The sequence below is a fragment of the Phyllopteryx taeniolatus genome, chromosome 10 (assembly GCF_024500385.1).
Source record: "Phyllopteryx taeniolatus isolate TA_2022b chromosome 10, UOR_Ptae_1.2, whole genome shotgun sequence".
Classification (NCBI taxonomy): Eukaryota; Metazoa; Chordata; class Actinopteri; order Syngnathiformes; family Syngnathidae; genus Phyllopteryx; species Phyllopteryx taeniolatus.
In genome coordinates, this window is record NC_084511.1 from 20,284,865 (window position 1) to 20,312,822 (window position 27,958).

The following is a 27,958-nucleotide window of genomic DNA, read 5'->3' on the forward strand; positions in this document are numbered from 1 at the left end:
TCTTCTGCATCCTCCTCTCTAACGCCAGCTGCCCTCATGTATTCCCTCACTAAATCTATCAACCTTGTTTTAGGCCTTCCTCTAGCTCTCTTGCTTAGTAGTTCCATCCTCATCATCATTCCATCAATATACTCACTGTCTCCTCTGAACATAACCAAACTGTCAAAGCATGATCTCTAATTTTTCCAAAACATCTGACCTTGGCTGCCCCTATGATGAGCTAATTTCTAATCCTATCTAACCTGGCCTAGAGAAGCAGGTACACTTTGTGGTCGCCAGTCAATCGCAGGGCACACACAAACCGTCCAGTTAACAACATGCATGATTTGGGTGACTGCCTCTTGAAAGGACTTTGTGCAATAATAACACTGGGAAAAGTGTGGGTATTAAAACAACCCCCCAGTGTGGGAAGAAGCCGGAGTATCCCAAGAAAATCCATGCAAGCACGGGGAGAACATGCAAACTCCACACAGGAAGCTGAGATTTGAATCCAGAACCTCTCCACTGTGAGACAGACGTGTACGCCACATGTAACTTTGCACTGCGACCCAAAACCTTGGTCATTGTGTCTTCCCTTGTGGTGAGAAGCATCTGGAACATTACTACAAGTACAGCAATTTGTGGTACAACTATTAGAAAATAAATGCAATGTTTTGAAAAATATACTGGCCTGAAATTTTATTAATCATTCCGTTTTTACCCCAACATTTTATTCCAATTAGTCCTGGGGCATTGTGGAGCTTTTCTCATGGAGGAATGCAACCACAGTTGCATGTTGACTTTGTTTGGTTTTACTGGCCTGGAATGTTTGCAGAGTGATACTCACTTAGCTAGTGAGCCATCCCTGAAAGAGCAGCCTTAGCCAGTTGCTTTAAAAGAAAAATGTAGAGTACAGTGCATACGTGAGGTTAAAAAAAAAAAAATTACTGTTGTCATACATAAGAATATTTCTTAAAACCAGAAATTGTTTTTGTAATTGCAAACCTACTTGATTTTTCTCACACATTCCAAATATGCATGTAACTTCATTGGTAGGTAGACATGTACTTCTTTGAAACCGTAGATACCATTTTAAAGGTGGTTTATTTGTTTTGTACAAAAATTCAATAAAACTCTTAAGTTTACAAAATTGACTTTCAAAATATTTGTCTTCCTCTGAAATGAACAAATTCACAAAAATAATCAGTCTTCCTTATGAACATGAAACAGTAGTGTACATTGGTCATGAAAACAAGGAGGGGGGTTGTTACGTCATCATTGCAGCAGATGTAACTGCCAACAGAGGCAACACAGATGCACAAATTCCATCTATTCTCATCCATCCATTCTCAAATGCTGCTTATCCTGTTCAGGGTTGCAGGGCGCCCGAGCCTATCCCAGCTGACTTCGGGCGACCGACGGCCTACATCCTGAACTGGTCGCCAGTCAGTCGCAGGACACATATAGACACGGACAACCATTCGCACTCACATTCACCCCGTCACTGAGCAGGAACTGAACGATGCACAAATTCCTTCAAATGAAATTGTCACACTGCCTGTCAATGGAGCCCCTGTAATGGGTGAAGAAGTGTGCGCTCATAGCTTGGCCTACTTTTAGGGACTTAAAATGAGAGATGTAATTTTCAGGTCAGTGGTTATGGTCAATTTCCTAGAAATGACTTCCAATCTTCTTATAATCTCCCATAGAGTGACATTGTAAAATGTGCGTGTTCACAAGGGACACGGACAGCTGCACGCAAGAATGAAAACATTCTGTTGCTATAAAGGAGCCGGACCTCTCTGCATTTTGTCAACATACAGTACATCCTCTAACACTGATACATTACCACTTTAGAACATTTGTGTCTCGAAGAACACTATTGCATGTCATTTTTTTGGCAGCATGTGAGTACTGATCTCAATTTCGATTAAAAACATCCCTCTGTGGAGACTTTAATTGCCTTAAGATGACGTGAAATTAGTTTGTGAACTTTTACAGTCAGTCATGTCAGGATGGTTGACCCCCTCTGAACTTTTGAGCATCTACCGTAATTGAGAAGAAACTCATAATAGAAATAATTGCAAATGAACTAATCTTGTATAATCGGCGCATAAAATTATTTGCTCATAAAATTTCCAGATTAAAAAAAACTGCTACTTTCTGATTTCATGGGTATAATATTACTTTTGCAAAACAAGTAATTGATAAGTTCAAACTGAATGAATTTGAGTTCTGATTCTGTTTCTCGGCAACTACACGAAACGAGAGGGTAAAATAACACCATCCTTCCTATAATATGGTGGAGAGTCTCTTGTGAGATCAATTCTTTTGGGTTTCTCTGGCACTGAAAGCTATCAGTACCATGGACTGCTTAGCAAGTGCGTTTTAGAAGACACCTCACGGCTAAGAAGGACTGTTTAAAACTTGCCCGACCAAAACCTTCAGCGTGAGCTCAAATCAGCCATAACACAAAGTGTCCCTAAAATAGTCCGAATAACACATGCAGGCGCACCAGGATATTAAACAGAGTCATTGTTGAGGCATTGTGCCCAAAGGTTGCACAATAAATATTTGGATGCTGAGATGTCTTTTTCATTTTATAAAATATTCTAATTGTGCAAAATTAGTTCATTTGCATTGACTTTTAGGAAGATATGCGGACAATATAATTCAAATTTAAGGGAGCAATAATGCCGACCTCAACGGTACAGATGGTATATATTGCTTTCACATCATAGAATTATAGATACACGTCTCACTAACAGAGGTGACAAGAGAGCAGTCGTGGGAGTACAAATGGGAGGTCACACACGTCATCGTTTTTAAAACAGTGGTTTAAGCCTCAGAAACACGTTTCAGACCAGCTGAAGAAAGATCTGTGCTGCCATTTAAGGATGTTTTATGGCTTAATGTCTGTATGGTGGAGTGTTTGTCTACTGAATGATTGTGGATATCATCTGTCAGTATGCAGAGGATTATATTCATAAAGTCTTTCTACTTATCCCCAATGAATGTATAGTGCAGATAAGCCTCCCCTTGGCCTGTAACAGGATGTGACGTAACCGCATGTGGACCCTTCGCATAGAAGCGCCTTTGTCCTTTGCTTGTCTTATTTTTGGCCTCTCGTTGTATTATACATCGCTACACACAGCTCAATTGATGTTCCTTAACTGGCAGGATCACTGGGAAGTTGTGATGGTGTCCCATGCTTTTCGTCCAGCTCGGCGAGAGTAAGCTCTAACTGCTGGATCAACATCTGCTTCTTGAACCTGGAAGAGATGGTTAAGAAAGAGGGGAGATGGATGAAACTCAAATGGACTCAACAAAAATGGCTTGTTGCATGCATGGAAAACACTTGACCTGTACAGTATGCCAAATGCCAATGTCTTTGGAAATCTGAGCATGAATGCATACACCTTGAGACCATCAACAAACCGTTTGCGGATCAGCAGGCGGCCAACGTTAGGACTGTGACACTTTTTAAAGAAGTACATTTGAATTAGAAAATAGTATTTATTCATTTATTATAATTATTATTAGCATTGTGTTTTATGGTCAATCTCTATTTTGTACAGCACTTTGTTACAGCTATGGTTTTTGTTTTTTTAAGTGCTGAGGAAATAAAGTCAAGTTGAGTTAAGTTGTGAGCTGTTCAAGTATATATTCGATATCCTTGATATCCAGCTTGAGGACCATGTATTACTTTTTTTCCCCTCACTAGTTGGACAATTCATTGGACTTTTACGACCATGTCCTACTAAAAAAGTATTTTTCATTACTGTATGACATTACTACACACCAGTAAAGCAACTACATGTTACTAGTAAGGAAAAACTGTGCACTAGTTGACAATTGCATGCTACTGGCTGGCATAGGCTCCAGCACTCCCGCGACCTTTGTGAGGATAAGCGGCTCAGAAAATGGATGGATGGATGGATGGTACAAATACTGACATTTTACTAGTTAACATCCCGTGCTTTACTAGTACTACAAGTGTGCACACGCTCTTATTAACACCCAATAAAGCTCAGCTGTTCTAGTAGGATTTTCATTTTTTTGAAGGTTTTGTGCAGACACTGACTAGTGCAGACACTGACTAGTATTTGGAAGTGTTCATAAGTCCCTCCACCTTGACTGAAGACCCAGTTCCAGCTGGCGCAAACCAGCCTGTGTTAATGATGCTGCCATCACCCACGCTTAACTGTAGGAATTGTGTTCTTTTGGTGATAAGCAGTGTTGTGTTTGCAGCAAACATACCTTTAAAAAATATGGTTAAAAAGTTCAACCTCGGTTTTATCAGACCATAACACATTTTCCCCACACGCATTTTGGAGATTTCAAATTGGAGTTTTTTTTTCTTCTTCGTAAGATAATGGTCTCCCCTCTTCGCACTCTACCCCATCAGAATCAGAATCATCTTTAGTATGTCCAAAAAAAAAACACAAGGAATTTGTCTCCTGTACGACAACAGAGAGTCAATTGACAGAGAACACTTTTGGGACATAAAGACATTGAGAAAAACAGTCACTGAGCAATAAAGGGTTGCTAGTTATCTGGTAATGCCGGTACAATTATTCTAATTTTTTTTGACAATTGTGCAAAAAGATGCAGAGTCCTCTAGCACTTAGAGCAGTTTGAATGACTAATATAGCAAGAGTCCGGTGCAATGACCATTGTGCAAAGGGCACAGAGTGTATGCAGTTTAAAGTGACTAGTAGTGCGATAATCTGGGACAATGTTGATTGTGCAAATGTTGCAGATACTCCTCAGTCAGTGTGCAAGTGGTGCAGATGCTACTCTGGCATGAGTGGCCAGTATTGGTCAACAACAGATATGCAGATAGTGCAGCGTGGCGAGAATACTACAGTGAGTGCACGAGTAATGTATAATTCGCCCGACAGAAATGTGACAACAAACTCAAGACAAAAAAATAGGTCAGACATGTGAAGAGTACGATTGTTGTCACATGTACTAATCAGCCAGTACTTGCCAATAATTCGAGCAGCTCCTTCAATGATGCCTCTTGGCAGCCTCCCAGGCCAGTTTTTGTGTCTTTTCATCAATTTTGGAGGGACATCTGTTTCTTGCTAATGTCACATGTTGTGCTATATTTTCACCACTTGATAATGACTGATTTCACTGTACCTCCTGGTAAATTTAATGTTTGGAAATTTTTTACTCTTTTCCTGAACAATGAGATCCTTGTGATGCTGTGGATGCTCTCTGCGGACCAAGGCTTGTGCTAGATGTGATTAATAACATGTCAAAAAACCTACTAGAACATCCTAACTGTATTTGGGGTTAATCAGTGGCACTTTAAATGATGGCAGGTGTGTGCTGACTTGCATTTAACAGAAGTTTGAATATGACTAGTTAATTCTGAAAACAGCCACATCCTCAGTTATAATTGAGTGTGCACACTTGTAGTACTAGTGAAGCGTCAGATGTTTAAATTTAAAAATTCTATACAATCAGTAGCAGTATCAGAAGCATGCAGTTGTCAACTAGTGCACAGTTTTAGTAACATGTAGTTGTTCTATTAGTGCGTGCTTGTCATTCTACAAGTGCGCAGCCATGTCATACAGTAATGGAAATTGTTTTATTAGTACTAAGACTTAATAGTGAGGTCCCGTCCAGGGTGTACCCTGCCTGTCTCACCCAAGAAAGGTGGGCTAGGCTAAGCTCCAGTTTACCTACCATTCCATCGTCACAGGACTGACACATACGTAAAAACAGGCAACCATTCACACTCTGTCACACAGATGCGCAATTATAATGAACCTCATGCTTGTTTTTGGAATGTGTAAGAGCAGAACGCATAGTGAGACCATGAAAAGCCCACATAGATTTGAACCCACAACAGTCTTTGTTGGGAGGCAGCAGTGCAAGCAGAGAGTAATGTGCTGCTCAATAGTCATTGTTTCTTACCGGGAGGCCTCTTTGATGGCGTGTTGGATAAAGTAGCGCTGGACATTGATCGGTCCTTTTACTTGCTGCAGTAGTTCTAGTATCGCCCCAAAGTCTGTTGACAGCAACAGAGACAAGAAACAAAGCTGAGTCAAACAGAGAATAATGTCTCCCAGTGACAGTCAGTAGAGACATTTAGGAAAATATGCCACCTTACTTTGTCAGAAAATCCCAAAAATGAACAATGACCTGACAATAAGTTCAAGTGGAATATTTGTGATATTGTGAATGGGTTTGTTTTTGCAATGCATGCTTCACTGGTTCTTACTCACTTCGACCAGGTTTGCGGACCTCCTTGATCACACGCGTCCGCAGTTCTGCTTGGCTGCCATCTAGTGGCGGTATGAATATGGTCTCCAGCACTGCCGGCTCACTATCTGAGCTCTCCAACTGGCTCTGTGGACTCAGTCGCTCACAGTTGTATCTCTCCTCTAGTGTATGCTCCTCTAGACCATCTTGAACCACTGGTTTCTCCTCGGCAATGTTTATGTCCTCCCCCCGATCCACTGCTTCTGGCGTGGCTTTTCCCTGCAAGCTGTGAGAAGGTTGGGTACCCACCACAGGGTCCACCTCACTGGGCCAATTCTCCCCCGACTCAGGCCCAAAAACGCCATCACCATTGCTCTCAGTGACCACCAGCCCTGAAGAGAATAGTCATACAAAATGTTTATTTTCTCTTGAAATCAATGAAGTAGTCTGTATGAGAGATGACTTCCCAAAGCTAATCTCCCATCAAACTAAGGAACATTGACTTTTTAATGTCTTGCATGTAATTGGGTCTCTGGAGAGCCTGCCCACTCATCAAGTGTAGAAGTACACAACCAAGTAAATGTTTTTTTATCTTCCTGTTGACAAAAATGTACCTGTTAGCGAGCCATTCAGAATATTGCCTGATTGTGACGTAACAGTGTGCCTAATTTACATAATATTGCCCCTACGCTGAGTTCCTCAACCTCTGACTTGGCATCTATCTGTTAGAACAGATTAGCAATAGCTAACATTATCACAGTTGGCTTCTGATAACCAGTACATGTTCCACAAAGTTGTCGATGTGGGAGTGGCGGTATTTCCGTTTGCTGCAAGCGCCACATGCACAGATCTGCTACACCGACTAACGTGTAATTTGGCGGCTTTGTGCTGCCTTCACCTTTGAACACACAAAATCAGCACATCTTTTTGACACCATCAAAACTATACTTGTCTTACCTTTGTGCTGTGGGATGACTTTAAGGAGATTCTGTTGCCCTTGAGCCCCAGCTGGACTCTTTCCAATCAGAATGTGGTTGGTGCTGACTAGTGCAGTCTGGGGCCGCCGTAGTAACGGTGACATGCTCCGCCTTCTCTTCAGAGTGGCACCCGCATTTGAGTCACTGGAATTTGCCCTTTTTTTGTTTTGAGGGCCCAAGACAAACTCATCAGCCTCATCGATCATCATGCCCTGGGAAATACATGGGACAAACACTTGAAATAGCTAGCAAGAATACTCAAAAGCACAGAACTACATCAGGTCTTAAATATATCAACTGAAAGGAGTGAACATCTTCAACCAAGCATCATCTTGAACAGCTAAAATTACATCTGCCATTTTTGTTTGATTGCACTTATTCAATTCAGCTGCGACTTGGAGCCACCTGCTCACTGCTTCCTATATGGTGAAGTGGAACAGTAAGTACAAGAGTCTACTTACTCCAGCCTTTACATTAATATAAGACAATACATTTATTATTTGTGGAAAAGTTCAATGCGAATGGCTGGGAACCAATTCAGAGTGTAGCCTGCCTCTCGTCCAAAGTCAGCTGGGGTATGCTCCAGTGAGGATAAGCTGTTCGGAAGATAGATCGGCGAGATGGTTGGATGTTAGTAATGCTAACTAGAAAATACTTTTCAAGAAGAAACAGTTTGGGATGGTTATGTATGATGCAACAAGATCAAAGTGGGATAAAAAAAAAAAAAAACAGTAGGATTTATAATTTATTTGTTATTATTATGTTTTAGACCGGCGGCACGGTGGCCGACTGGTTAGAGCGTCAGCCTCACAGTTCTGAGGACCCGGGTTCAATCCCCGGCCCCGCCTGTGTGGAGTTTGCATGTTCTCCCCGTGCCTGCGTGGGTTTTCTCCGGGTACTCCGGTTTCCTCTCACATCCCAAAAACATGCATGAATTGGAGGCTCTAAATTGCCCGTAGGCATGACTGTGAGTGCGAATGGTTGTTTGTTTGTATGTGCCCTGCGATTGGCTGGCAACCAGTTCAGGGTGTACCCCGCCTCCTGCCCGATGACAGCTGGGATAGGCTCCAGCACGCCCGTGACCCTAGTGAGGAAAAGCGGCTCAGAAAATGGATGGATGGATGGATGTTTTAGACCACTTCTTGTTTCACATTTGACCAATCCAACTGCAAAATCACATTCGACCCAACGACAGGGTCACGTTCGAGCCAACGGCGGGGTCGCATTCGACCCAACGGCAGGGTTGCGTTCGACCAAACGGCAGATTCGCGTTCAACACATTTTGGGGTAAACAGCCCCAACCAAACCCGCAGGGTCAAACCTCCTAACCCAGACGTGCAGGTCTAAAATGACTACTCGTTGGGTTGGTCCAACTTTAGGAATGCATTGGGTTACCCAAATAACTCATGTTGTTTTTTACCCAGCCGTTTTTAGACTGTATAAACGGTGCTGAACGATGACTTTATGATGTTCTTTTCCTTTAAAATTTCCTTTTACTTTCTATTCTAATATCCTCTGTCATGTTTATATTCTTGATTTTAAAAAAAACAAGCAATCAAAACAAATTATTGACTGATAAGTGTTATAATATATATGATGTTTCATGTTAAATTTAAATTGGTCCCACATGTACAATCTGGAACATGTTCTGACACTATTATTATCCTTGACATGATTAATATCTGACACTGCATCCACAGAGCATTTTTTTCCCAAGTAACCATTCATTGTATTTGTATCCAGCTATCTTCTATAGCAATTGTCCTCATTAGGGTTGCAGCTGAGTTGGAACCTATCCCAGCTGAGCTTGGACGAGAGGCGGGATACACGCTGGACTGTTGCCAGCTAGTCGTAGTGCATTAGGTTGATATATCAAAAATAAAACTTCCTTGGCTCGGCTGTATGCCTCTGATTGGTTACTACCTTCTTATCCTGCTTGAAAGGATTCCCAAAGGTGTGTAATCGTTTAGGTTGATCGGGGTCGATTTCTCTCAGAGGAGACAGCATCATCTTCAGGTACTCCTGGTAGTTTCCCATCTGAGCCACTGGGATACTGTGCAGGTAATCTAACAAGCACAATACATTTTTAAATTAACCCATTAGGTTCCTTTAAATTTTTCAAACTCTTATATGGAAACTGGTTGAAAAGTGTGACACAACATACAGTACCTTCATCCTGCCCTCTGACTAGTTTTTGTGAAGTCCGCAGTAAATTAGAGCGCATTCGAGTGAGCTGATCCAGAAGATTCCATCTTGGGATGTCGTAGGCATTTCTGTAAGCTTGAGGCTTAACATCCTGTGAAACAGACATGCTTTATTATTCCAAACACATGGCATCAGTTTTCAAGAAATGTCCTTGTTGTCCCCAACCTACCTTGTTGAGCAGGGCGATCTGAAAGCCGGAAAACTCCTTGAAGTTGATATCCACCATGCGAAGTGGACCCTCTCCTGTGATTCCATGTAGTAGCTGCTTAAAATCTTGCCGGTGGGCCAGAGACAAGGAGCTGGAGTGGTTCTTCACCCTTATGCCAGTTTCCTGGGGCGCCTTCTTCCCCACAGATACAATTAACCGCTCAGACTCTATTTTAGCCTTGATGAAAGAGAGAAATGGTTAATTTGACAGGCTCGTGTTCAGAAACCAAATGTGCTCGTTCACTGATTATGAACGCTCTTTAGTGTGGAAACTCCTGCGAACATTTCCAGGCAAATGAGGATGAATGCTCTAATGAAGGAGTTCAAACAATTCAAACAACATCTTTGGGATAAATATGCACAAAATTTGAATTTGCACAAAACTCCAAAATTCAAAGCTGGCGTCACTCAAGACTTCAGCAAATCTTGCAAGACTTCAGTCTGTTCTGGATATTCTATTTCATGCGACAGCATCACAAAAGGGCACCGAATAGGTGACTGAAATACATAAGGTGACTTAATTGAAAATTGGATCAGCTGTGACATACTCGATATAAGAAGTCTACACACCCCCTGTTCAAAGGCAATTTTTTTGTGATATAAAAAATATCATTTCAAACTTTTTCCACCGTTAATGTGACTGTAACCTGTACAACTCAAAAGAAAAAATAATATCAAGGGGGAAGTAAAAATAAACAACTGATATAATGTGGTTGCACAAGTGTGCACATGCTCTTATAACTGGGGGCGTGGCTGTGTTCAAAATTAACTAATCACATTCAAACTCGAGTTAAGTGGGAATCAGCACTTACCTGCCACCATTTCTGATTAACCCCAAATAAAGTTAAGATGTTCTAGTAGGCTTTTCCTGCCATTTTTTATAATCACATCTTACAGCAGAAGCAAAGGTCAGCAGAGCGCTTCCACAGCATCAGCGGGATCTCATTGTTCAAAGGTATCAGTCAAGAGAAGGGTACAAAATAATTTCCAAGGTATAAAAATAAGGAATAATCTACTAGGACACTGAACTTTTATTTGGGGTTAATCAGAGGCAATTAAATTGTGGCAGGTGTGTGCTGACTCCCATCCATCCATCCATCCATCCACCTGCCCACCCATTAAGTGTGAAATTATACAAGTGCTCTCCCACATATTCGCTGATATAAATATTTGTCTGTCTTTTTAACTTATCCTCCGTTATTGGCTGAAAAACTCAATTGTCTGTTTTTGTGCTGAGGCCAAAGCCATGTCTAACATAAAAGTATTGCTATTTTGAAGTGAGTTGAAGAGTTTCATGTAATGCTTTCCCATCTTCTGGCATCTACAGCCAATTATAAAGGTAGCAGAGCTAGTGTTAGCACAAATTCGTACTACTGGCTAACAGCATTGACCCTGGCACAGATTAATTCAATTTCTATTATTTGTACGAGAAAAACGGAAGATAAATTCAAACAAATTGGAGGTGGACCAGAATCCTGGAACAGATTCTGTTTGACTTTGCCTTCTGCAGCTTTCATGAGTCTGAGATATGAGACGAAGGGTTCCTGACGGCCTGGTATGTTTACCTGCTGGCTGAGCTTCTTCAGATAAGAGATGACACTATAACTCAGACCACAGTCCATGCTGTCGCCAATTAAATTTGGTGCCCCCATCATCCTCAGGGCCTTTTTTAAAGGCTGTAAAAAGACATCAGAGAACATTAACAATTTTAGTTATAGGCGGGAACAATATCAACAAAATCGCATGAAAGCTGCAGGTGGGCTGACATTGACTTACCAAAAGATAGTATGGAGGCATCGTTTTAAGGTACATCTCCAAGGCTTGTCGCCACTTGAGGTTTGGTTTTAGTTTGTGCACTTTGAACAAGTCATCTGAAAAAAGACAATGAAGAGTGATGAGGAGCACCAATTTACCTGCAGTTACTCATTTACAGTCCGACTGTTGCTCTTATATTAGTAATGTCTCTCCACGACAGCAATGTTCTTCATGACTATTTTGACCGCAAATAATGGCTGCATCATGAAACTTGATCCATAAAGCTCTATGTGATTAAAAATAGTGCAGACTAACTGACCCAGGAGTTTGAATGTCATTAAAAAGCCAAATGGTATGTCTCACCAAGGAGTGGAAGGAGCACTGGGTAGTTATAAGGCATGACAAAGAGGTTGACACAAGTGAGAGTGGTACTGGCTTTCAGGTAACCAAAAGGCTGGCCCAGGTCGCTTTGCTTCCCGCTGCTGCTAACAAACACCTAAGGAAAGAGAGTGAAGGAATGTGTTATTCTTTCATATGAAGTCAACCATGATTGTGTAAGCGGATTATTCATGTGTCAAATCACGAGGGACCTAAGATGCTTTGATAGCTACCTCATTTTTTTATTCACTTGATCTGATAGCTTCGTGAGTGAATAGTTACCTGCCAGCACATGTGTGGAGACTTCCTTTCCAAAATGTATTGGGTGAGAGGCGAGGGCTCCAGTTCGTATTTGTCAAATGGAAGCTTGTCTATCACCATTGGCTCACAGTCTACACAGGAGAAACGCACCACAGGATGGGCAGTGCGAGGGGGCTGGGCGCAGGAAATTAACTTTTAGTAAAATTGTTTCTGTGGTAAGGGCAAGTACAATAAACAAAATACATTATTCATAGGCCACAACAATAGTTCCACCTACACACAACAACATCTAATACAGGAGCTGTATACAAATCTGCCAATATAAAGGTAATATTGTTCCGCTTTAATTTACACTGCAGTAATAAGTAGTTATTTACCAATAAATGTATTATTGTGCTTGTAGTTTGCATGTGCACGGTGACCAAGTGGTTAGCGTGTCTGCCTAAAAGGTCTGAGATTCTGAGTTTGAATTTAAACTCTGAACTTGCTGTGTGGAGATTGTGTTTACTATGAGTATGTACAGTGCAGTCCACTGCAATCTACAACCATAATAATAAACATATTATTCAATGAGCTTAAAACCATTTTAATGTCTAACTTATTTATTTTATACTATAGCTTGTGGATCTCATTAGACTGTGCACTGTACCCAATGTTGCAGCCTTTAAGAGTAGAAAAAGAAGCTTCAAGATAAAAGAGCCCACAGTGAAATTCCAGAGTTGCACATTTGATTCGACGCACCAGTTAGTTCTTGATAGATACAAGATCAGCAGGAATATTCCAACATACTGTAAAAGAGAAAAAAGTGTCGCGAAGTGTTTTTGCTCACAAGTGTAGGAGAGTTCTGGTCCGGCCAGAAAGACTCTGGTATGGGCCAATGTCCAACTGGCACCCCCGTTTTCGGGTTGGGGCGCACATAGATGAGTTTGTGGCAACTGTGCCACAGCTGTGGACTGAAGGATGACACAGAGCGGCTTGACTCCACTGAGTTGTCTACAAAATAGAAGAGCACATTGTTTGCTCAAAATATGTTATGCTAATCAGTGGTTATGGACATTTGATATGGAGTTTTCCTGAAAGAACAGTTCTTCTTTCATTGGCATTGGTGTTATGAAAGGAAGAAAATCCCACAGTATCTTTTTGCCACTCAAACTACATTTTCAGTTGTACATCAGTACCTAATAACAGCTCTTGTTTACATAGTATGGACTCCACTGCACAAAATTAATACATTGCTATGGATATTATTTTTTATACATAATACAATTGAAGGAAAGTAACATCTTTAACTTTGTATGAAGTGTGTATCACACAGTAACTCACCTTCCCCTATAAAAGGTGGATCTGGCCCAGTTTTCTCAAAATTAATGACAACGCCACTTTGAACTTTTTGGACAAGAGACTCAAGACACTGATTCAGCATTCTTTGTGTTCGGACGCAGTAGGATCGCCCTGAGACAAATACAGAATGTGTGTTACTAACATATACTGTATACAGAACGCATGATTGAATACTATAAAAAAAAAAGTTCACTGGGAATACAACAGAAGAGTAAGCGAGTATGTCAACCTCCTGTGACTTCACACATTTGGGTGATGGCGGACTCATCGGTGGGGACGCTGCCAAGCTGCTCGTTGTCTGCAGTAGCGGCTCCAGGAAGCCGAAGCACCAGCGCGAATAACCTCTGATCCCAGCGGAAGGGCTCTTTGGTCAACTCGCTCCCTGCCAAAGGTGAGTTCAGAGGCAGGTGCAGCTGCACAGGGGTAAAATAAAGGTTATTACATATGCACATACCAGATCAGCTGGCAGTTTCTGTGGCGCAAAGCAGACCATAGCAACACATCTGTGTTGTTTTATTTTTTTTTACCTCATCTGGGACCCCGGAGTTATGTGTGAGTTTGTTGCCATCAGTGATAGTGATGATTACAGATGGCTCAAGGAAGAAAGGGTTACGGCCCTAGGGAGGAAAAATCCAACAGTCATCTACAAATTTAGACAAAGTACTCAACTATCCATCCATTTTCAATTTGTTTATCTTCTTAAGGATCACACTAGGGAAGCGGGAGCCTATCCCAGATGATGCAGAAGAGGCAATTTACACCCTCAAATGATCACCAGTCAAACACACAGTGAGACAAACAACATTCACTTTCACACCTATGGGCAAATGAACCTAACATATGTGAGGTTTTTGAAGGAGAATGTGTAAACGCCACACAGAAAGAACCTACATCCCAGTTTGAACCGTCTAGTTGTGAAACAATATTTAAAACATTTATGAGCATCATGTAAACAACACAATACTGAGTACAAAAGATGGTTGTTGTTGCTTTGTGACAGAATTCCTCTGTTGGCTGCTCGAGTGGCTCTGTGTTATACGTGCAAGACAGAGGCCACCACGACTGCACTGTAGAGGTCAGCCTTGTCTTACTGCAGCGCAGACAGAATGCTTAAGGAGATTTTCACACTCGTGAACTGGGGTCAATACTTCAGCATAGTAATCCACCTGGGCTTTCTCAGAGGAGGAGACGTGAAAGAGGAGTGAAGAATATGAACCCAGATGGAGTGGATTAGATTTAGATGTCTCCTAGGAATAAAGCAGAACTACAAGCTTTTACGCTCATCAAATCCTTCACTCAAGCAGGCAAAGTCCATGTGGATGTGTGAGACTTTTCTTCTCAAGGTGTAAAAATTGTAATTGTAGACTCACCAGCAAGGATAGGGTACACAGTAAACCTGCAAAATCTAATGGCATCCAATTTTACAAGAGCTGCTACAGGAGTTCACTTAATAAGGTAATAATTTGGGTATTTCCTCCAATAGCGGCATCCACCCAAAGAATTACAGGATGTGTTGTGCACTTGAAATAAATAAACTCTACATCTGAAATAGAGACTTCATTTTACGCCTCAAGAAAAGGAGGTGTTGCTACTAGACTGTTAATTACATTTACTATGCCATCGGATAACCCATGATTCACGTGGAAGGGGTTACCATAACACACACTGCCTGCACAGTACACATGGCATATGTAAAGCTAAAGTCCACGGTAGAGTTTAAAGAAAAGGAATTGGAAAATAAATAAATAAATAAAAGAATGATCTGATGTGCCCACTGAACGAAGAAAGCTGCAAGTGATGAGAAAGAAAGTTGGCGAGGAGTTGGACAGAAAGCTTTTACAATGGATTTATTCCAAGTGGGACAAACACAACTGAGCAGTGTTTACAACAATAACAAGAAACCTGAGATCTACCCTACCGCGAGTCAAGTAGGCTGTAATACAATATATATTATACATCCATGTTTTTAAGAATGTATTAATCCCTCTCATGTAACTAACTGTATCCAAAATACTGTACTGTATATTTAACATAGGTTTCTGTCTGAGGCACTGCAATTTTACACCAATGCAACACAATATTTGATTAATTATGAACTTAATTGACAAAGTCAATGAAACTGATCATAAAAAGCAACAGATCTATTGTTGTATGTTTGTGAGATGATGCAAGTGTACTTGTTGTTGTGGCCAGTTAGTGAATAATGGGCCTTAAATAAAATAATATCGTATTTGTTTCATAAAGCACTCTCTGTAAATGAGTGATTTGACTATACCCATCTTCCACTTTTCTCTGAAAGTAACAAATAACACTGCAGAAGAGGATGACAACATCACATACTGTACCTGTCCATAATTGTCAATGCCTGAGACGAGGCGGTTGAGGTTAAGCAGGTCAAAGGCTGTGCGGAGAGCATGGCCTAATGTCGTCAGCCCAGACGCTTGCAGGTTCTTCAGCTCACACATGAAGGTGGCATGGTTCTCCTTCCACCCTGCCTAAAATACATACAGTACAGTGTGAGGTTGAACACAGTAGTAGTACAGAATAGCTAGAATAAATGCAAACCCAGAGAAGCATTAATCCAAATGAAAGAAAATTACAAATCCATTACTGCATTCTCCATAGACTGAATGACATCCAAGCACTTAGCATTTTTCATGACATGACAACAAGCATTACATGAGACGAACTCAAATAGGCGATAATACACCATAGACAGAGATACACCGACGTGTCTAATTTTCTATACAAGTGTCCCAAAATACACCTCCCACTACTGCCTGTTCTCTGTGAAGGAGACATTTAGAGTCCCGCGAGAGAGGATGTGGGTGTGGACTGCTCTTGGACTTTTTCTCCAGTGAGGTCAAGTACTTCACTGCTGTAATTTCATGCTTAATCTAAGGATGACCTGCAAGATTACCACTTCCCATGTTTAAAAGGGAGGGGGTGAAGATATCTTGAATTGCCAGCACCAATGTGTTTGCTGAGAACATAGTCACAAGATTGACTAGAGTAAGAGTGGAAAACCAGGATGTAGGTGGAATCCCATTGTGGTTGCATGTATGACATTAGGTCATAAGAGCCACAAAGCTGAGCTACTGAGCCAGACATACAGCGGATACACCCTTGTGTAGGCTGGTAGACATACAGTATAAAGCCTAGCTTGCACTCAATAATTCAGACTAGAATATTTGTATTTTCTTCCCACCTACCAGCCTCTCTCTCTCTCTCCTTCTCCATCAACAATTTATTGCCCGTGAAAACAGCACAATTGGAGTAGTCTCATGCAGTAAAATCGTGTCCTTCTATCACAATGCACAAATCAGGCACACACAACATAAGGCAATCTGACAAAAATTCAAAAAACCAAGAGCAGGGGGACAAAGGGACAGACACTCCTCTTTGAAATAAACTAGGAGGATGCTCGCCATTAAACAATTATCTACGGAAACTGATATGAAGTAACTAAGCTCTATTCAAAAATTATTGGTGCATCAACTGTGTGCATATGACTATTATACCAAAACAACAGAATGGTGAAATGTAGGGACTGAGAACATAATTGAATAACTGCATAACCATGCACTGAACAGATTAATGTTAACATCTTATAACATTAAGCAGAAAATATAACTTAGTAAAAATTATAACTTTTTTCGATTCATGGATTCTCTTCTTATCGCACCACAGGCCACTACGTAATTCATTTGCAAATTTGAAATTCAACAACGTAGGACAATATGCTTTGACCTTAACCCTAAAGACTGATTGAAAAGCAAGATCAAAACTTTCTACTGCAGTAATAACAGGAAATGACTATCACAACAGTGCCTGGTTTTTAAATGTGCGACAAAAGGACATTTACAAAATGGAGAAAAGCATCTGACAATCATGGTGAAACAGCTCCATGCTGGGAAAAAAACAAAAACAAAAACTTCCCAGTTGTCCTGTTATTACTGGCAGAATAATTCATGAACAACATTGATCAGTCAGAACGTGCTAAAATTTTAATATTTCTCTTAAATTTGATGAGAAAAGAGAGCAAGGTGAGGAAGAAAATGGGGCACTGCAGCCAAATGGAAACTGTGGTGAGAATAGCCCACAGCTCAGGCACAGCAATGGGGTATGCTAAATGTAGCATGTTTACTGGCACCAATGGAAACATGTTTACAGCGAGTAGAGCCATATCCATCCATTTTCTGAGCCGCTTCTCCTCACTAGGGTCGCGGGCGTGCTGGAGCCTATCCCAGCTGTCATCGGGCAGGAGGCGGGGTACACCCTGAACTGGTTGCCAGCCAATCGCAGGGCACATAGGAACAAACAACCATTCACACTCACAGTCATGCCTACGGGCAATTTAGAGTCTCCAAGTCATGCATGTTTTTGGGATGTGGGAGGAAACCGGAGTGCCCGGAGAAAACCCACACAGACACGGGGAGAACATGCAAACTCCACACAGGCGGGGCCGGGGATTGAACCCGGGTCCTCAGAACTGTGAGGCTGACGCTTTAACCAGTCGGCCACCGTGCCGCCCAAGTAGGTACCATGCAGTGAAAAACGGACAGCATCCAAGCAAATCTCTCCACTGGTGTGCTGTGTTTCTTTCTTTGACATTACTCTGCATTCGCACTCAATTCATAAGGAAATTGTAATTTCTAGGAGTATGCAGCATATTTCTTCCTTACTGACCAGCATTTGTATGTCCATGAGCTTTGAGGCAACACAAGTGCTTGTCTGAAAGTCTGAAAATCAATAAAAATACATTACACAGCTGCACGTCACGTTTCTCAAGAGGCCCCAAACCACATAATACAACATTAGAATTTCGCACTGTATGTTTCGTACGACTGTTATCATTCAAGTCTTGAGGATGTGACCTTGTGGCTTGCACAGTGCACTAATGCTGCAACTACAGTACTACAAATGTCACAAATTACAAGCCTACACAATTTGAGTAACTACTACAAGCCTACAGCTAGAAAAAGAACCAGCTTGTATAACCAACTGTCAGATTTTTTTTTTCTTTTTACTTACAAACTCACCCTGCATATCAACGTTAGGCTATAATGGATGGGGTATATCACTACATAATCAAATGGGATGCAGTTCCTGTATAGTGATCAAAGTTCATGATGAAGTAAACAAACACATTCAATACTCCATTTGTTATTGTGCGTTGGATTGGATTTGAATACCCTTTCAAAATGTTTTAATGTCTTGTCTTTTGTTGCAAATCTCTTTGAACTGGTGCTACACAAATGGGATGTAAATTCATCTGGCATGAAAAGTCAGGTGCCAGGTTATAAAACATGTCAACAGATGACGTGGGGGCTCTGGAATAATAGTAGTGGGTCGCAGGTTGCATCAATATTTGTCCATGGTGATAGTGTGTATTTTGGATGTGAGGGGGGGGGGGGCTTTTATTACTAGACTTTTTTAATTTTTTTAAACTATAAACCAAGTTTAGGGAGACGGTTTAGCATTCATTTGTATGCAATATGTCCACAATGATGAGTCCCTAAGAATATCCATCACACAAGAATGTGTGAGACAGATGTGAGTGAGGGAAGGGTGGCTGTGATTGTGTGCTGAAACACAGTGCTCGCACAATCGCTATATAAAATAATCATCATATATATTGCTCCATCGCACTCACGTCCCTTGAAGGTTTAGCAACTTTCAACCCACGTTTGGCCAATAGTAACACGCCATTAAGGCAAGGGGAGGGGTTAATGATGACTGACGGGCTCGGCGGCAAATGAGGACGGTGAACTGTGAGGGAGGAAAGTGACGTCACAGTCGATAATACATTTCTACGCCTCCATCTCAACGCCCGAGAGTTTTCTCTACACAAAAGCAAAATGTCCGCTGGATGGAAGGAGGCAGCGCTGCTCTGCTTCTGCGAGCAAATACATTGTCGCTCTTTTGCTACCGGGAAGGGAGGCCACCGAAAGCTGGCAGCACACCAGACGGACAATAAAATCCCATGAACAGAAAAACAATTTGGACTGGCAAATGTAACAATTGTATCAGTTGCTAATTACCTTCACTCCGTATGGTGGATCATCGAATGTAACTAGCATGTACCTGTCGCCTCTACTAGCCGGGTCTCGGGCACGCAGCTGTCAAAAAAAAAAAAAAAAAAAAGGAAAGCCAAAACAACATATATATTAATTTCGACCGATTTCGACCAAGGAAGCCGACGCTCGCCAAAGGTGCACACTTGCTGGGGGGGAAAAAAAGTCGGGGTAAAAGCAGTCGTTACCTTCATAAAGACCTCAACCGCGCCTTTAGCAATGTCCAGATACGTCGTACCCAAATAAGTGCGCTGATTCATAGAGGCGGACGTGTCTAACAGGAAAACTAAAATAGGCATTTTAAATGGAAAGTCGCCGTTGTATGTTTTTTTTTCTTTTTCTTTTTTTTTTTTAGATTAACTATTATCCACATATGACCTATAGTACGGCCAAGCAGGTCACACATGTGCGTATATAGTTGTTATAATAAGCACCCCCCCCTCCCTCCAGAAGAGGGCCGTTGCCTGCGCCCTCCCTCTGTCCGCCTTGCCAGTGTTCTGGCTCGGCTCGCGCTCTTCAACTTCTGTTCCCAAGCGAAGGGAACGCCCCCTGCCTCCGCTGCAACGTCATTGGCTCAGCGGGCGTGCTAGAGACACGCCCCTCCCTTGTCAACTCTATATAAACGAGCAGCAACGAGGTCGCCGACGTGGTGGTGTCGGACGCTACTTTTGCTGTGTACTACACGATGACTGTTGCGACTTGTCTTTGTTGTAAATGCGTAGCTTCAATATTGCAATGCATGTCCCATATTAACATAAACATGAGTGCTTGGCCCTTAGCACCGTGACGAATTGGATAAATACGAATTTATTATGGCCTCAACGATCTTAAATAAACATGATATACTATATACGTTATATTTAATAGAGCAGCGCTTGAGTACTGTGTGTATGTGGTTGTAAATGTAAATAAGCACACACTTGGTCGATCTCAAGTGGTTTTGTTGACGTCTTCGCACGGTCTCGGAAGCCTCTACCCAGCATGCACTGCGAACTCTGCAGCCTTTTATTGACAAAGATTAAAAAAAAAAAAAAAAAAGCTAGGAAGCAACAACAGCACAGTGGCACAATAAATCCCGGTGCTGACATTAACGTTGTATTGAAGGTAATTCCTCACTTTCCTTTATTTTTTGTTATGAAGTGTATGTGTTTTATTATTAAATATGGCAATAGCAGCTGGACGATTAGCATTTGGGTTAGCATTCGGGTTGTCGTAGCATGCTAGTGCTTAAGCTCCAATATTATGACAATATAACACTTCGGATGAAATGTCAGCGGATTTTAAACCCTTAGGGTTAATCAGCGATTGGTTGTGGATATTTAAAACATAGGGTTCCTAAAATAATCCATTTAAATGAGCAGTTACAACATGAACATGAAAGCTTTTTAGAAGCACGAAAAGCAACAATATAATATTCAATGCTTGACACAGACAGTGTAACTGTAACATGGCGTAATATTTTGTTTGTTAAGGTACCAGCACGACGAAAAAGAGTAGATATATGTCTGTGTGTGTGTATTTTATTGACAATCGAGTGTTGCGACACCACCACTCGTCCTCGTGTTCAAATTCTGAACATGGAAATATGTAAACACATGACCGCGTGCCTAGTTGTCGCCATATGATAACTTCACAGACACACGTTGAACTTTTGCGTGACCCGATGCCCTCAATTTGATAGCAGGAGCTAAAACCAAATGTTGTGTACATTAATTCGACTGTGGAGGACTCGCAATGCAGTGTACCAACAGTGTTGGGAAGATTACTTTAGAAATGTAGTAGGTTACAAATAATTACAAGTTACCCTGTTTAAAATGTAATAGTAGTGTAACTATTTCAATTAATTTCTCAAAGTAATATAACTAATTACATTCAAGTAGATTTGGAATCAAACCACATATTTGTTTGTTACACAAATAATAAACTGACAACAAAACATGATGAAATGTAAATACAATGAAATAAATGTGTTTGTTGAATTACATATACTGTGCATATGTATGTGTTCAGCATCAGGAAAACATTATACCGTGTTGACCTAATGACTAATGTGCACAATTCAGACAATATCCCTTCATATGTCAAACCACATAAATGTTCCATTAAAAAAAATCCAAAATTATAAAGATGAAACGGTTCAAAAGTCAATGTTCTTTTCTTTGTTCAAAAGTACAACTATGAGTCAACCTGAGGCAGACGCTCTAACCAGTGGGCCACCATGCCGCCCACTTTGAGGTCCATCCATCCATCCATTTTCTGAGCCGCTTCTCCTCACTAGGGTCGCGGGGGTGCTGGAGCCTATCCCAGCTGTCATCGGGCAGGAGGCGGGGTACACCCTGAACTGGTTGCCAGCCAATCGCAGGGCACATAGGAACAAACAACCATTCGCACTCACAGTCATGCCTACGGGCAATTTAGAGTCTCCAATTCATGCATGTTTTTGGGATGTGGGAGGAAACCGGAGTGCCCGGAGAAAACCCACGCAGGCACGGGGAGAACATGCAAACTCCACACAGGCGGGGACGGGGATTGAACCCCGCACCTCAGAACTGTGAGGCTGACGCTCTAACCAGTCAGCCACCGTGCCGCCACTTTGAGGTCATATTTGGAATATGTCATGTTTGAGACTGCAGCCGGAACATATCCCAGCTCACTTTGGGCAAGGGGCTGGGCACATACAAACAATCGTTCACACTAACATTCACATGTATGGACAATGTAGTGTCTTAAATGAACCTTACATACATCTTTTGGGGAAGTGATAGGAAGCCGGAGAAAAGCTACACATGCACAGGGAGAAAATGGAAACTTAAGATTTCACCCCAGAACCTCAGAACTTTTAGGCAGACTGCTAACCACTAGATCCCCGTGCTGCCCTTACTTTCCTTCCAGTAGATTTTTACTATACAGTTGCACTCCAAGTTTTAAACCCTAATTTGCAAATTATATTTATTACACATTTATTGTAGTGTGCAATGGCACAATAGCTAAATATCTCAACACTACTAATATTACAAGCAACTGTCTATGGAATGTTCTTTTTTTTTAGGTTTTTATTAACTAAAATGTCTAATGAATAAAATTACATGATTTTTTTGCAATTGCAGTAGTATTTAAATATGTATATGTTGACTATTTTCACACAATTGCATTGTGTTAATTAAGCACAAACCAATGAGTCAGATTTCTTATTATTTTCTGTGTTGAACAAAATGTATTTATTTTTGATTTGAATTTTTTTATTTATTAGTTAAACAGTATTTTCTGCAGTTACTGCAGCTTTCTCCCACATTCCAAAAACATGCATGTTAGGTTAATTAAAAACTCTTTAAAAAAATAAAAATAAAAAAATCATATATAGACTCCATATGAAAATATGAGTGTGAATGGTTGTTTCTCTTTCTGTGTCCTGTGATTTTCTGGTGACAGTCCAGGGTGTACCCTGCCTCTTGCCCAAAGTCAGCTGGTATTGTCTCCAGTTTACCCGCAAACCTAATGAGTGCTACAGAGAATAAAAGGCTGGATGGAGAAGTTGAACAAAATAAAATCATGTGAAAACATTTGGATAATAAAAATACCTTGTCAATGTTTTATGTTTGTGTGTATATAAAGGGCTTCAAGTAATGGAGTCAAATGTTACGACGGGAAGCCTTATTAATATTGGCGTCCATCTCTGTCCCCTCACAGTGCCATGCCATAGAACCCAGGAGTGCCATTTTCTTTCACACGGCCTGATAGAGTTTGGGGCGCGAGGGAAGAGGGGGGCCAGCCAGACTGTGGACGGGGGACGGAAGAGAGCTCAGTGGGGGCCAATGCAGCAGCAGCACCGACAGCCTGAGCTGGTGGAAGGAAACCTTCCCGTGTTCGTGTTCCCCACTGAACTCGTCTTCTACGCCGATGAGCAGACGTCTCACAAGCAGGTGCTCACCCTCTACAACCCCTATGAGTTTGCACTCAAGTTCAAAGGTCAGCAGACACACAAAAGCACATGGACCTGATGTCTTATTGCCAATGAACATTGTCTGTATTTTGTCTTTTTCACCCCCAGTGCTGTGCACAGCGCCAAACAAGTACACTGTGGTGGATTCCACCGGAGCTGTCAAGCCACAGTGTTGTGTTGACATGTGAGCAAGCCTCTTTATGTGTGTTTGAACATGTAAAATGCACTACTCACAAAATAGTAGGGCTATTCTGCTTTTGGGTGAAATTTTAAGACAAATTTATAATGCACTGTAACATTCACAGGTAAACTTAATAAGACCAAATAGACCAATACCTTTCCTGGTTCATCTAGATTTGGTATTTAAACAGTCTTATCCATAATGCTGTTCACATTTTGACATCATGAGCCCAAGACATGAACTTAACTAACTTAACTAACATTGAGGCGTTCGTAAATCGGGGTTCCACTGTATCCCTAACTTTTGGTGAGTAGTGTGCGTCTACAGTTGTGAAAACAAACCCATCCATTCATTTTCGGTACCGCACATCATCATTAGTGTAGCAGGTCAGATGAAGAAAATATCAGGTGACAACTGCCGCCAGCCAATCACAGGGCACATATAGACAAACAACCGTTCACTCTCGCGTTCACACTTATGGACAGTTTAGAGTCTTCAGTTTAACCTAACATGCTTATTTTTGGAACATGGGAGGACGCATACCCAGAGAAAACCCACGCAAGCACAGAGAGAACATGCAAACTCTACACAGGAAGGCCAGGGCCGAGATTTGAACCCCAGAATACCGAATGTGGACGCAGACGCGCTAACCTGCCTTAATCTACCTCTTATTAACACCCCTATCACCTCGCAACTACTGTATAGAAACCATCAATACTATACAGAAATGCAATATAAAAGCTTGCAACTGTGCCACATACATCACCTTGAGCAGTTCATAATCAATATTTATCTAATGACATGACAAAAAAACAAGAAAATAATAAAATACATTTGATTAGCACAAAGCGGCTGAAATTTGATCAGACAAAAAAAAACAAAAAAAAAAACATTCTCATACACTGACTGAAAGCAGTGCTCCTAAGAGAAATGGTACGAAAGGAAGAGAATGGACTGTTAGGAGACAATACAATTTGATGGTACAAATGTTAGAATTTAGGTAATACATATATATCCATGTTGCTGATAGTGTTTAGGCCAGCAGAGAAACCTCTGCCTACCCTGACGGCTCGCCACTGATGACAGTGAACTAACTTTTCCGTTTGTGTAATCTACATGTTGCAGCGTAATCCGACTCCGAGACGTGCGGCCATGCCACTATGGGGTTTACGACAAGTTCCGTCTGCAGGTGTCGGAGCAAAGTCAACGCAAAGCGCTGGGCCGCAAGGAGGTCACGGCCACGCTCCGCCCTTCCGCCTCGCAAGAGCCCGGCGGTGGCCTCCGTTCGCAAGATGATGAGCGCAGGGCCAAAGACCAGATGGTGGACAGCGAGTTTTTTGAGCAGACTGTTTTTCAAACAGGTAAGCATAGAGGTTGTAACCACTAGATGGAGACAATTGCTCATTTTAAGAGCCTTTCCCATTGGGTTGACGGTAAAACAGTCATTTTATTGAGGTGGCACACATTTTCTTTGCAAAGGGCTTTTGAATTCAAGTTTATTGTTTTTAATTTGTGCCATCTAGCTGAAGCCTATCCCAGCTAACTTTGGCCGAGAAACAGAGTCCAATGTAGACTGGTCAGCAGTCAACTGCAGTAATTCATGTCATGTTCATAATTACTAGTTTTCACTAGACTTTTCCAAACTTTAATCTATCAGAACATAAACTTGACATAGACTGTCAGGGGAACATTTTTAATCCTTAATAGACAGGAGAGAGGACAAGCACTTTGAAAGAATTGCGAAATACAATTTACCGGTAATAAAGCTTGCTTGCAAGGAGACTGTTCAAATACAACAAGGCTGATGACTGCTAAGAAGTGCCTAAGTAGACCTCCTTACAGGTCCCATATTTTGGCTATTTAGACCTCAATAGAGTGACTCTCTAACATGGACTTAGTATAAAAGTGTCAATTTCTTTAAAAAAAAAAAAAAAAAAAACACCTTGGTTTTGTCATACGAGTGTCCCGAAAAGGCCCCTCTGACAGCTTCTTCTGTTTGACCCAGTTTTGTGTCAGCTTTGTCCATATTTGGCTAAAACCGCCCCTTTCCTCTGATTGGTTGCCTCCGTGTAGAAGACCCACTTGTGAGAGCACAGGTGTTTATGTGACAGCGCTGGCTCGGGAGTGGAGAGGTAGGCGGGGATGTTCGCTAGTGACGTAGATAAGCTCCAGAAATTCAAAATGGCCTGATTTCAGGCCTCGTGGCAAAAAAAAAACAACCTCTGAAACTCAGGAACGCATGGACGATTTTAATTCATATTTCACATGTTTATAGAGGTACCACCGAGCCAATATTACATCCCAAATAGTAGAGAAAGTTGGTTTGGTAAAATACGGCACCTTTAAGCTAAGTCATACAGTATATATGAACATGAACAGGCAGTTATCTTCTGCCTGACGCATCTGGCGTCCACCAAACACGTTTTGTTTGTTTTGTGATACTATAATATCAGAAAGAGACAAGGAGGCAGGCGCAAGGGGAGCTTTTTTGTCCACACACTAGAGCAGAGTTCATATGATGTTATAATTATTAGAATGGAATACATAGATTTCATAATTGCAGAGAAATTATTTTTTAACATAAAGTAATCATAAAGGATGCTGAAAACACCTATTTACCACCACAAGAAACCAGAATCAAAAAATGCCTATTTGGTGATGGAAAAATGTGATCGACAGTAACAATATTATGACCGTAAATGTGTGTATATATATACACACACACACACGCACACAAATTCTGCCTTTGTCATTTACTACAATTCTAAACCACTGCAAAGTACAACCACAATAATAAATGTTTTTAGATTAAATTAAACTGACTGATATTTTTATGGAAAAACATTTTTCCATCTAAAATATAGGCCATTTCTCAAAAAGTAATGGATTTTCAAGTGAGATTTCAGGATGAACCTAAAATACACTATAATCTTTTCAGGTGAACTTAATTTGAAACTTTTCAATGCACATGTCCAACTGTTCTACATTTCAGTATATTTTATACAACTTCCTTTTCTCTAACAAGGAGTTGAATGGCAAAATTCATAAGTGTTTGATCAAGAGTCACCCAAAAAATTTCAAGAACGGCCACTTCTACGGGTAAGCCTTTCTGTGCCCCTTCAATCTCTCTGTATCTGTTGCACACAGCTGATGACATTCTGTGACGCTCAAACGCTACTTCCCTCTGAGAACATCCTTTTTGACGCCTCGTAATGGTGAGGTACTGTTGATCTCTTGTTAGGTGTCGTCCTAATCTCATGATGTCAAAACGTGAATAGGATGATGAAGAGGAAAGTTTAACCACCAACTGTAATTGAACCAGGAAATGTATTGGTCCATTCATTGATGAAACACCTGTTGTTAATATTGCTGTTCGGAGCTCCTTGTTAGAGACCAGAAAAAACCTCACAAAAAAAAAAGACCAATATTCCTAACCTTTTATGTATTGTCTTCCTTCTAAACATCCTGTATATTTAATCTGATATAAAAACACATTTTCCAAAATGGTGTCTACTGCTGTAGCTTTGTTTCTTGCCACACTTTTAATGTTGACCCCCATGTCATAATTGTTCAATCACGGGTTATTTGCGGGAGAATAGCAGTTTTGTTAAACGATGCATGTCCCTCAGAGAGCCGCCCTGCCGCTGGAGGCCCCAGTCTGTTGACGGTGCTGCTGGGGCTGGTGTGCGTGGCCGCCCTGATGCTCCCAACCCTGGGGGAACAAGAATCCACTGTGCCTGTCTACCTCCACTTAAGTGTTAACAAGAAACTTGTAGCTGCTTATGTTCTCGGTGAGCTGAATGCATATTTTATATTTACAAGTGAACTTTTGTAGGACTAAGATATCCCTTCAATTGTTTCATTTCAGGACTTCTCACAATGGTCATCCTACGCACATGAAAGGCATTAAGTCGAGGGGGCTGAATAAATCAGATATTGCCACACACCACCAGTTTCATTGATCTACCTGGCTACATGGCTACGGGGAAGTTTTTTTTCTCTTCTTCTTCTCCCTGTACGCCTTCACTCCTGAAACATTTGAGTGTTTCATTTTTCAAATGCAGGTGTGTTAGTGGCACATTGATGTAAACTGACCTGTGGTGGTGTCCTCAGGGGAGTCCATCCCTGAGCAGGACCTGTGAAGAAGTGTGATTACCTCATGCTTCCTGTCTGTTGCTATGAAACTGAAGTGAGCAGCAGTATGAGAGTATGCATCCTACATGTATATAAAGCCATAACAATTTTCTTATTGTATTTACTTGTAACCAACATTGTTTCAAGGCATTTTAAGTGTAGATTGAAAACAGAATGCAGTTGTCTGCATGTATCAGTACCTATCTGATTTTTTTTCCAGCAGCCATGTCAAGAAAAAGCCTTTTGCTCAAAATACTTATATTCTGGACATTTAATAAAGTGTCAGTACATCAGCCTGGTATAA

At 41.2% G+C, this 27,958-nt stretch overlaps 2 protein-coding genes across 5 annotated transcripts; one reads left to right on the forward strand and one right to left on the reverse strand.

Annotated features, from left to right (window-relative positions):
* Nucleotides 1–1,064: 1,064 nt before the first annotated feature.
* Nucleotides 1,065–19,906, reverse strand: ints6l (integrator complex subunit 6 like). Of its 4 annotated transcripts, XM_061788503.1 has the most exons (18): nt 19,588–19,901; nt 19,367–19,444; nt 15,668–15,817; nt 13,850–13,939; nt 13,552–13,735; nt 13,305–13,433; nt 12,811–12,974; nt 12,003–12,155; nt 11,706–11,838; nt 11,364–11,458; nt 11,153–11,263; nt 9,550–9,765; nt 9,345–9,471; nt 9,099–9,241; nt 7,156–7,387; nt 6,222–6,590; nt 5,911–6,004; nt 1,065–3,251 (listed from the first exon to the last, which is right to left on the reverse strand). In XM_061788503.1, the coding sequence occupies exons 1-18, from the start codon at nt 19,696–19,698 to the stop codon at nt 3,149–3,151; spliced, it is 2,682 nt and encodes an 893-aa protein (XP_061644487.1). In that variant the 5' UTR covers nt 19,699–19,901; the 3' UTR covers nt 1,065–3,148. The 4 variants fall into 4 exon arrangements, 3 of the variants coding, with proteins under 3 accessions (XP_061644487.1, XP_061644488.1, XP_061644489.1); XM_061788504.1 differs by lacking the exon at nt 19,367–19,444; XR_009790623.1 differs by lacking the exons at nt 1,065–3,251; nt 5,911–6,004; nt 6,222–6,590; ... (4 more) ...; nt 11,153–11,263; nt 11,364–11,458 and having other exon boundaries at nt 12,003–12,112; nt 19,588–19,905.
* A 166-nt stretch (nt 19,907–20,072) lies between these two features.
* Nucleotides 20,073–27,947, forward strand: mospd1 (motile sperm domain containing 1). The gene is made up of 6 exons (XM_061788512.1): nt 20,073–20,503; nt 23,087–23,365; nt 23,448–23,523; nt 24,646–24,881; nt 27,150–27,311; nt 27,389–27,947. Exons 2-6 carry the CDS (start codon nt 23,212–23,214, stop codon nt 27,418–27,420), a joined length of 660 nt encoding a protein of 219 aa, XP_061644496.1. The 5' UTR covers nt 20,073–20,503; nt 23,087–23,211; the 3' UTR covers nt 27,421–27,947.
* Nucleotides 27,948–27,958: the final 11 nt, after the last annotated feature.

Coding starts and splice junctions, on each gene's coding strand:
- ints6l (XM_061788503.1), bottom strand. CDS start 19,698: ATGCCTATTTTAGTTTTCCTGTTAGACACGTCCGCCTCTATGAATCAG. Junction 6,591..7,155: donor AGTCATCCCACAGCACAAAG/GTAAGACAAGTA, acceptor TATTCTCTTCAG/GGCTGGTGGTCACTGAGAGC. Junction 3,252..5,910: donor GCCATCAAAGAGGCCTCCCG/GTAAGAAACAAT, acceptor CATCTCTTCCAG/GTTCAAGAAGCAGATGTTGA.
- mospd1 (XM_061788512.1), top strand. CDS start 23,212: ATGCAGCAGCAGCACCGACAGCCTGAGCTGGTGGAAGGAAACCTTCCC. Junction 23,524..24,645: donor CCACAGTGTTGTGTTGACAT/GTGAGCAAGCCT, acceptor TACATGTTGCAG/CGTAATCCGACTCCGAGACG. Junction 24,882..27,149: donor GCAGACTGTTTTTCAAACAG/GTAAGCATAGAG, acceptor CATGTCCCTCAG/AGAGCCGCCCTGCCGCTGGA.